Genomic DNA, 11,220 nt, shown 5'->3' on the forward strand with positions numbered 1-11,220 from the left:
TTAGGTTTAGGGTCCACCGTACACTGGTATGACCTTCACTGACTGGTTGATTGGATGACATTAGATTGCATTATGAAAGGTGATTGCATTAGATTAGATTACATCCACAGGTATAGAGTTTAGGTTTCCAACACATATTTTGAGGGGACACAATTCACTCCATAATATCTAGCTTAGTCAAGTCACTTGACCACTTTAGAACTCAAGTTCCTCCTCTTTAAAATGAGATTGAGTTAGATGGTCTTTAAGCCCTCTCTTTGTCCTAAAATCTATAGATGTCAAGCCTTTTAGTGCAGTGATGGGCTTTATCTGCATCATAGATCAAAAACACCACGATGCTTACATGTATTTATTTTATTGGTTTGCTTTAGATTGGGGCCATTGTTGGTGGGGCCCTCCTTGTGGTGGTTGCAGTTGCTGGTGTGGTGCTGTTTAAAGGAGCTTGGAATTCAGACTTCACCCTTCTGATCATCAGTTTCATCTTTCCTTTGATTGGCCATCTTTCGGGCTTTCTGCTGGCACTTCTTACCCACCAGTCTTGGCAGAGGTACATTTAAATTATCCATATACTTTTTCGAGGGAGGTAAATTAAACATAGTGCCACTGGCAGGCTTTGCTGCCTGGCTTTGTCAGGAGACACAGAGAATTTTGCTGTAAATGGTGGATGGAACAGGACAACTCAGCATAAAAAGGGTGGACAGATCATAATTGTCTACGTAAACTAAAGTAATTGCCAAATTGATGGGAAGTTGGAATCTGTGAAATTAGGATCAGGGTGTTTACACCACTTGTTAAAATCTGGACTCATTTTTCTTCTTATTCTAGTGATTAAATAGGAGGAGTGAGATGGTTTCATTAAATATAGAGATCATTCTGTAACATGAATATTCCATGGCATGGCATAATCAAGAGATTAAGCTTTTATCCATTGTTTGTGCTCAATATTTAAAAATGTGCTAATCATAAGCAACGATAAAGAAGGAAAACTTGAGAAATAGATAGGAATTTATCTTAAATATTATCATTACAAGTTGAGGTGTATAATTTAAAAATAATGTGAAATATTAAAAATGGTAACATCCCATGCTGGTATGCCTGTAAGGAGATTAGTGATGTCTTACAACGATGGCAGGAACATAAATTGGTATAAACTCTCTGCAAGGTAATTTATTTTGGTATCAATAGGCTTATTAATATTTATAGCTGTTAACCCAGTGATTTTACTCCTGGAAATCTGTCCTAAAGTTAGCGCTGTCAGATACACACATGAATATTGATGTGCTAAGATGTTAATTGCAGTATTATTTTAAAAAATGGAAACAATGTAAATATATAACAATAGGGAGATATTTAATTCACGATGCATCTATACGATGAAATATGATGCATCAATTTTAATGATTTTGGAAAATACTCAAGAGATAAGTTTAAAGTTAAAAAAGAATAATACAGAGAAACTGGATATCTGTTTGCAAAAAAAATGAAACAGGATCCCTACCTCACACCACACACAAAAACTAACTCAAAATGGATCAAAGACCTAAATGTTAAACTTAAAACTATAAAATTAATGGAAGATAACATGGGGACAAAGCTAGGGGCCCTAATTTATGGCATAAATACACTATAAAATATAACTAAAAATGCACAAACAACAGAAGATAAACTAGATAACTGGGACCTCCTAAAAATTAAGTACTTATGCTGATCAAAAGATTTTATGAAAAATGTAAAAAGAGAACCTACACACGGGAAAAAAAATTTTGGAACAACATATCTGACAAGGGTCTAATCTCTAAAATATATGGAAAACTTCAACACCTCAACAACAAAATGGGCAAAGGACATAAAAAGACACTTCACCAAAGAAGACATTCAGGCAGCTAACAAACACATGAAAAGATGCTTGCAATCATTAGCCATTAAAGACATGTAAATCTCAATACCATCTCACCCCCGCAAAAATGGCACTGATCAAAAAAACAGAAAAAAACTAATACTGGCAAGGTTGTGCAGAGATTGGTACTCGTACACTGCTAGGGGGATTGTAAAATGGTACAACCACTCTGGAAAATGGTATGGAACTTCTTCAAAAATCTAGAAATAGAAATACCATATGATCCAACAATCCCACTCCTAGGTATATATCCCAGAGAAATAACAGCCATAACACAAATAGACACATGCACACCCATATTCATTGTAGTGTTATTCACAATAGCAAAAAGATGGAAACAACCTAAATATCCATCAACGGATGAATGGATAAACAAAATGTGGTACATACATACAATCGGATACTATGCAGTGATAAAGAATAATGATGAGTCCATGAAAGATCTTATAACATGGATGAATCTGGAGGACATTACACTGAGTGAAATAAGTCAATTACAAAAGGACAAATATTGTATGATGTTGTTGTTGTTGTTAGGTTCCAACTCATAGCAACCCTCTGTACAACAGAACAAAACACTGCCCAGTCCTGTGCCATCCTCACAATCATTGCTATGTTTGAGCCCAATGTTGCAGTCACTGTGTCAATCCATCTTGTTGAGGGTCTTCCTCTTTTTCACTGACCCTCTACTTTACTAAGCACGATGACCTTCTCCAGGGACTGGACCCTCCTGATAACATGTCCAAAGTAAGTTATAGGAAGTCTCACCATCCTTGCTTCTAAAGAGTGATATTGTATGACACCACTTTTATAAAACATCAAGAATAGGTATAAACACAGAAAGCAATGTTCTTTGATGGTTACCAGGGGTAGGAAGAGGAGGGAGGGAGAATTACTTACTAGATGGTTTGTTTTTGTTGTGTGAGTTGTATGCTATTCGGACTCATAGCGACCCTATAGGACAGAGTAAAACTGCCCCATAGGGTTTTCAAGGAGCAGCTGGTGGATTCGAATCGGCCACCTTTTGGTTAGCAGCCTGAGCAATTAGACACATGTTAATTCTGGTGAAGGGAAAAGCAATATATAATATGGGGGAGGTTAGCACAATGTGACCAAGGTAAATGAAGACACTGAGAGTTATGCAAGAATAAAGGAAAACTACGTTAAATGCTATAACATATATAACTCTGCAACAACAGTAATAACAACCAAAAATTTGTGAGTGGTTACATAGGTAGATACGTATGCTATATAGGCGTGGGAGGGCGTATGGAAGTATATGCTCGTGCATATATAGTTACAGTGGTGGGCATTTGTATATACATATTTGTATGTGCTGCATATATATTTGTATATATAATAGAGCACATAGGGGGCACAGTTATGGAAACCCCTTAGACATATCCAAACACCTCTTGTGACTGAGATACTGGGCTTGAAGGCTAAGTAAGGATTACAGTCTTGGGCGACATCTAGGGCAACTGGCATAGCATAGCTCATAAAGAATGTTCTACATCCTAGTCTCGTGAGTAGTGTCAGGGGTCTTAAAAGCTTATAAGTGGCCATCTAAGATACAGCTATTGGTCTCTTCCCATCTGGAGCAAAGGAGAGTGAAGGAAACCAAAGACTCAAGGAAGAAATAAGTCCACAGGACTAATGGTCCACAGGAACCACAGCCTCCTCTAGCCTGAGACCAGAAGAATTAGATGGTGCCTGGCTACCACTACCAACCGCTCTCAACAGGGCCACAACAGAAGGTCCCAGTTAGAATGGGAGAAAAAATGTAGAACAAAACTCAAATTTATAAAAAAGCCCAGACTTACTGAACTGATAGAGACTAGAGGAACCCCTGAGACTATCTCCCTAATACACCCTTTTAACCTGGAACTGAAGCCACTTCTGGAGGTCACCTTTCAGCCAACTAATAGATTGGCCTATAAAGTAAACAGTTATCACACATGAGGAATGTGCTCCTTAGAACAATCAACTATATGAGACCGAACAGGTAACATTTGCCCAAAATCAACGATGAAAATTCAAGGAGGGGCAGGGAAACTGGAGAGATGGAAATGGGGAAGGCAGGGTGGAAATGGCAAGAGTGCTGAAACATTGCAGGGAGAGCAACCAATGTCACAGAACAATTTGTGTATGAATTGTTGAATGGGAAACTAATTTGCTATGTAAACTTTCATCTAAAGTACAATATAATTTTCAAAAAAAAGAATAATATAAATGGTATACATTTTGATTCCAATTTCAGAAAAGAATTTAAAAAAAATTCTGATCATAGAAAAACACTGGAAGGAATACACCATATGTGGTAACAGTGTTTAATTTTGGATAGTGGGATTAAGGATAATTGTAATTTCTTAAAGATTCTTTTTGTTATATATTCTAAGTTTTTCACAATGAGTGGGTACTACTTTTAAAATCAGAAAAGAATTATTAAAGAAAAGTGAACCATGCAGTTGAATTCCAAAGGTGGAGGTTAGGAAAAGTTTAACAGGCTTTATGCTACTTCCAGTCCACCTGGGCAACATTTAGGATTGTATTAAGTACTAGGTAAAGTCCCACCTAGTTTATCACATTTACTCCTTACGACAACTTTGAGAGGTGGGTACTATCACTACCCTTATTCTACAGATGAGCAAACTATTCAGAGAAGTAACTTGACCAAATTCACAGAAAGTGTGGAGTTAGGATTTGAACTTGGGTTTGTTTCTTAAGTCAATAATTAGGAATATGGCCTGCTGACTGGTTGAAATATAATTGGACCTTGTTTTTGTTGTTGTAATTGGACCTAGAGAAAGTATTCCTGTGATAAGATGCAGTCTGCAGTCTTGTCTCTTTCATACCAGACATCTTGTGAAAAGATCCAGATTGAGATATTAGCATTTGCTTTGTGAATGGTCTGTGTAGTGAGAACTAGCTTTGCAGTTTAACCATATCAAGGTTATAGGTCAGTGCTCTGAAAGACATGAGGGTGGTCAGAACAAAGCGTAGCAAGCGACAGAGTAAGAGTTAAGTAGAAATAAAACAAGAGCCACAGAACATGCCCTGTACTAGTAACAAAATTTTTACCCCACATTACACACCTTTGTACATAGAAGTTAGTTTATCTTCCGAAGCACCTCCTTCATCGCTTCACTTCCATGTGTAAAAATCTGCAAAGACTCCTGTTATAAACTGGAGACAAATTAAACTGCTTAACCCAGTCCCAAGGTCTGGCTCTTTTCTTCCTCTTCCTCCCTACTTTTTATTTTTCAAGTGAGATTTCTTTCATTTTCTGCAACGAAAAAAATAAAAACCAGTAAAATATACAAGTAGAATGTAGAAAAATTATTACCCAACTCTAAGCAAAGACAGCCATTTTAGACATTTGGGTTTCATTTAGTTTTGCTGTTGTTTGTTTTCAAGTGTTGTCACTCAACCTTCTTTTTTTTTTTTTATTGTTGTATTTTAAGTGAAAGTTTGCAATTCAAGTTAGTCTCTTACACAAAAATTTATACATAGTTATGTGACCCTAATTGCTCTCCCTAGACTGTGACAGCACACTCCTCCTTTCCACCCCTGATTTCCTGAGTCCATTCAACCAGCTCCTAACCCTCTCTGCCTTATCATCTCACCTCCAGACAGAAGCTGCCCATTTAGTCTCATGTATCTACTTGAGCTAAGGAGTACACTGTTCACGAGTATCATTTTATGTCCCACAGTCCAGTCCAATCTTTGTCTGAAGAGTTGACCTCCGGAATTGTTTTAGTTCTGGGTTGACATCCGGGGCCATGCTTTCCGGGGTTCCTCCAGTCTCAGTAAGACCATTAAGTCTGGTCTTTTTACTAGAATTTGAGTTCTGCATCCCACCCTTCTGCCGCTCCATCTGGGACTCTGTTGTGTTCCCTGTCTGGACGGTCATTGGTGGTAGCCAGGCACCATCCAGTTCTTCTGTACTCAAACTTTCTTGTGTGTTTATCTTTTCTTTCTAGCCCGATTCCTAGGATAGGATTCTTAGGACCCTCTTCTGCAATGCTTCTCAGGGGACTACCTACAGAGTAGGCACAGCAAATAATTAGTGAATGAATCAATATTTTAACGACTAAACTGATAAGTTATTGCCATACACTGTTTAAGAGAAAACTTAGAATAGTCTTTATTGCTACTGTGTAACTTGAAAATCTCCATTGGTAGGTGCAGGACTATTTCTTTGGAAACTGGAGCTCAGAATATTCAAATGTGTCTCACCATGCTCCAGTTATCTTTCACTGCTGAGCAACTGATCCAGATGTTTAACTTCCCATTGGTCTATGGGCTCTTCCAACTCGTGGATGGATTTCTCATTATTACAGGTGGGTGGAGCCCCCATTTAGAAGACTTGACTGAAAACTGGTCAACCCAATTTACTGACTCTTTTTCAGTCCAAACTTGTGAGTGCTGCCACTGTGATACATTTTTAACCTGACATTTCCAGGGAAAATACAGTACATACACAGAATCCTTTTCCACAAGGAGGAGTTTCAAAGACAAATATAAAAATCATCTGAAAGTGAGCTTATAAAACAAATATGCTTCACAAAAACCAATGCACCATCAAAACTTAAATTCCAGAACTTGATAAGACAAAGTCTCCATGAGCAATCAGCGATCTCAAAAACGACGTTTACGAAACCTAAGCGTTTGCTATTTGGGATGTTTCAACAAAGAACTTCCAATTTTCCCAAATGCTAAGTAATTTCACAGTGTTTCTCTGAATAAGACTCATGCTAAACAGTTGAGAAATATTTTTCAAATATGAAATACAATATCTCTATGCTTATCCATACAGTCAAATACACATTTTGGAGTTTAGTCTTTACAAAGGTTCACAGAAGGTTATTTATTTATTTATCTTGGGCCATTGCAAATAGCCCAAGATAATTGTCAGGGAAAAGACTCTGAGCAAAGCTCGATGGTACTGATAACAACAATCAATATAAAGAATGCTTTAGAATAGTTAGCTAAGGGTCTAATTTTCCCACAAGATAAGAAATCCTATAAGGAAAACTCTGAGTCTTAGATCTAAGTTTTAATTCCTTCTTATGGTGAGCCTGTGAAGGAAGGGACTTGTCTATTTCATTCCCAGCTACATCGCAGCACCCTGGACTCAAATACAGCAGACATTCCACAAGGATTTGCTGACTGAGTGATTGACTGACTGACTGAATGAATGAGTGAATAAATGAATGAGCTGTCACTGACCTGATGAATGGGTCTCAATCACGAATGGTCCTTTCCAGACAGAAAAAGCCATTCTGGAACACCAATTCATTTTGTTACTTAGTTTTCTCTATTTTTTCCCTTTATTTTCTCTTTTTTTATACATGTATGAATCAAACCCCCAAACTATGGATGACTACATACTAAAATTATAGTCTTTGCTAAAATGATGCTTAACAAATGCATGTTTTAACATCTAGCATATCAGACATACAAGAGGAGACGGAAGAACAGACATCGGAATAAGAACTCTGGTTGTGCAGAAGCCTGCCATAAGAAGAAAACCACTTCTCCCAAAGAGACCAGTGCTTTCTTGGAGGTTAATGAAGAAACCACCACAACTCCTGGGCCATCGGGGGCAGTGGCTCTCCACAGGGCTCTTGAGCCAACCAGCCACATCTCTTCATGCAACTAGTAGGGACTCGCTGGTCCCCTGTCTTCTTCATAGGCCAGGGAAGAAGGTGCAGAGTTGATGCATGAATCCTCTTAGCAAGGCCTGTGTGAATATTTAAGTGTCGGATGTTGGTATGTTATATTTTTGTGTAGATGTGAATTGTGATAGGATCCCTTTTTGAAAATGTATTCCATCCCTTTCCTGGGAGGTCTTTTGGGGTGTTTACACAACATATTCACGAGGTGCTGTGTGTGTTCTCGTCTTCCCATGCAGTAAATCATGCCTGGCAATAGGTAATACCTATTGTTATGTGAAGTCATCCTCATATTGTCTATTTTAATCTGACATGAGTTTCTGTGCAGAGATGTCACCTCATACTGCAAGACAAGGACAGAGTCTGGTTCCACGTGATTGTTCGACTTTGCCGGTCCTTTGGAGTACTGGGATGCACAGCTCAGATCTTACATAAAGCCCTTTGCTCAAATAATTGTTCTTTAAGGACTTGACTATCATTTTTTAAACATTTTTTATAATTCATTTGTTGTTGTTGTTGAGAATATACACAGCAGAACATACCAATTCAACAGTTTCCACATGTACAATTCAGTGACATTTTATTATTCTTTGAGTTGTGCAACCACTCTCACCCTCATTTTCTGAGTTGTTCCTCCCCTATTAACCTAATCTCACTGCCCCCTAAGTTTCCTATCTTCTGAGTTGCTATTGTCAGTTTGATCCCATATGGATAGACCTTAAAAGAGCACAATGCTTAAGGTAGACATTCTTTACTAGTTAAGCTAAACTATTGGTTGGTTTTAAGAAGACTTCAGGGGATATTTTTGGTTTAAAGTTTAAAGATTATCTCAGGGCAATAGTTTCAGGGGATCAGCCAGCCTCCATGGCTCCAGAAAATCTAGATTCATGAGAATTTGAAATTCTGTTCTACATTTTTCCCCTTTTGATCAGGATTCTTTTATAGAATCTTTGACTATCATTTTTGCTTGTAATTGTGATAAAATTTTGGAGGGAGTTTAAAGAACACAGGTTATTAGGTCACTATGAGTCAGACTCATCTAGATGGCAATGGGCTTGGTGTGAGCTCTAAACCTCTGCACATTCACACATGTATCATTTTATAAAAACTGAGATCATTCCATATGTACTGTTTTCTAAGTCACTTTGTCACGTTATGGAACATCTTCCATGTTAGTATGCTTTGACCTACCTCATTCTTTAGTATAGTGGCTACTTAGAAGTATTCTATAGCATGGGGATACTGTAATTTATTTAACCAATCCTTTGTCATGGACATATAGCTTTCAATTTATTGTATTATGCTGCTGCTAAAAACACCCTTGCACTTGTGCATGCATTTCTATAGAATCACCTCTTAAAGAGTCAGATTGCTGGGCCAATTGCACACTGAAATGTTGTACAGATTACTCTCCAGCAGTGTTGAACAGCAGTGCATAACACGGCCTCGCTTTCCAGTCTCACCAGCCTGAATTATTATCAACCCTCTCAATGTCTGCAATTCTGACCTGTGAAAATGTCTCATTAAAAATTACGTTTTAAAAATTAGTAGTGAGATTGAGCACTTTCCATCATCACATGCCTACTCATGTCTTTTCCTGCTTTTCTAATTGAATTTTTTCCTTTTTGATTTACAGATTTTACTACATTGTGGCTAGTGACCCTTTGTCCTATATTTTGCTAACATTTTACCTACCCTTTTAGCTTGTTTTTCTGAACAAAAGTGTTATGTTTTTTATATATTCAGCTTTGTTAGTCTTGTTAAAAAATGGTTTTTTACCGTGTTATCTATTAAATGTTACAGTATTTATATGTTTTTGTGTGAATTGTGAATTGTGCCAGGATTCCTTTTTGAAAATGTATTTGACTCTCTTTGGGGGTTTACACAACATGTTTACTATCTGCCATGTGTAGTTCTTGTCTTCCCATGAAGGAAATAATGCTTGGCAGTAGGTAAGACCCATTGTTCCTCTCTGTTCTGACATTATTAAAAAACAATTTCCCATGTATTCTTCTAGTATTTTTATGGACTAAATATATACGTGTTTGATCTACTTTGAATTTATTTTTGTAGGTGGTATGCTAAGAACCTAATATTTTAGTGATTAATTATCCCAGTATCATATACTGAATACATCATCTTTTCTCTACTGATTTGAAATGACACCTTGTTCATGTAACTTCTTATATAATGTATTTTTGTTGGGACTTTATTTAGTTCCATTCTATCATTTGTAAGTTTTGAAATACGTGAGAAGGTACATTGTATGATGTGCATGAAAGTGCAAGCACATTTTTATTTTGGAAATATTCCCAAGAACTTGTGGGTTAATCTAATCACAACAAGTATTTTACGGCGTTTTCACAATAATTAAGGAAGCAGTTGTGGTAGCCTAGAAAAAGCCCCATTGAGTCTTGGAGTCACAGCACTTTTTATACGGACAAGAACGATGCAGATTTGTGACGTGATAATTTTCAACTTTTGCTTTACTACTTGGGGATTTCTGTTTATCCATTTGATAAATGCTTATTAGAAACTAGTCTGTACTATGTACAGGCACACGAGACATACAGTAGTAACAAAGTAGATAGGGTTCCTGTCCTCATGGAGTTTATAGTTTACTGGGGAATCAATTACTGTAATGAACATGGTCAGTAGAGTTGTGAATTCATAGATTCCCAGGCCGAAAATGAGCATTACCATGAGTTTTAAAAAATCCAGACAAAGTGAATTTCTAAATTGTTTCTCTACTTAGGTACCTAACACAAAATGGTAAAGTCCAACTCTGCTCTTAAGGCATCAACTATGGTTGGTATTTACCACAGTCAGGGCATCTCCAGGATGAGGGGCAGGTCAATAAAGACCACCCATTAAAACAAAAACAACAAAAATCAACATAAAGTTGTGAAAGTGGTCAAGTCAGAAGACTTCCATCTCCAGGGATGGTTTGTAAATGTGTCACTGAGAGAACTAGAGATGGTCAAACTGTCCAGGAGACCACAGGCTATCATTAGGACCAAGAATGTAACCTACAAAAGCTCTAACTGAATAGACTGTATTCTAACGGATCTTAATGAGTTCATAAAAGTTGGGGCCTATATGAAGTTCAGAAGAAATGGGGCCAGAGGAATCATGTTAAGCAGAATGATTCCAGCACTGTGTCTGGAAAGGAGCCAGATGGATAGTTGACACAGCATAGCATAGTGGAAAGAACATGGGCTTGTATTCCACTGACATAGCTGGGGACCTCTGGAGTCGTGGGTGGAAGCCAGCCAGATCTGCCATTGAATCCTAGCTCTGCCACATTATTTGGGCAACGTTGGGCAAGCAACAACCCAACCTCTCTGGAGCTCAGTTTGCTCAGTTTCTTCTCTTAATAACATATTCCATACTATGCACACTGTAAAGTAGGTAACGTGAATACACTTGGTACAATGCACTAGAAGTGATAAATCTTATGTTCCCTTCCCTTTTCTTATGCAGTCACAAATACTACCCCTAGTGTAGAAAAGGTAATTCAGCCTCACTCAGTTTAGCAAATCATATCATCAAGAATATACGGTTTTCTGTTCCTAGCCTCTAAGCAACCTTCTGATCAGCCTTTGCTTGTACTTTACCCGCCAGTAGGAGATGTCCTGTCTGAAT

At 37.7% G+C, this 11,220-nt stretch overlaps 1 protein-coding gene across 1 annotated transcript in view; it reads left to right on the forward strand.

Moving 5' to 3' along the window:
* SLC10A6 (solute carrier family 10 member 6) overlaps nucleotides 1–7,978 on the forward strand; it is a 36,767-nt gene extending 28,789 nt beyond the window's left edge. The window contains exons 4-6 of the mRNA XM_004390405.2: nucleotides 372–547; nucleotides 6,083–6,240; nucleotides 7,348–7,978. Coding sequence (XP_004390462.1) covers nucleotides 372–547; nucleotides 6,083–6,240; nucleotides 7,348–7,562 — 549 coding nt within the window. The 3' untranslated portion in view covers nucleotides 7,563–7,978. The remainder of the gene's footprint in view (nucleotides 1–371; nucleotides 548–6,082; nucleotides 6,241–7,347) is intronic.
* The last annotated feature ends 3,242 nt before the right edge of the window (nucleotides 7,979–11,220 follow it).

The sequence above is a fragment of the Trichechus manatus genome, unplaced genomic scaffold (genome assembly GCF_000243295.1).
Source record: "Trichechus manatus latirostris isolate Lorelei unplaced genomic scaffold, TriManLat1.0 scaffold00296, whole genome shotgun sequence".
NCBI lineage: Eukaryota > Metazoa > Chordata > Mammalia > Sirenia > Trichechidae > Trichechus > Trichechus manatus.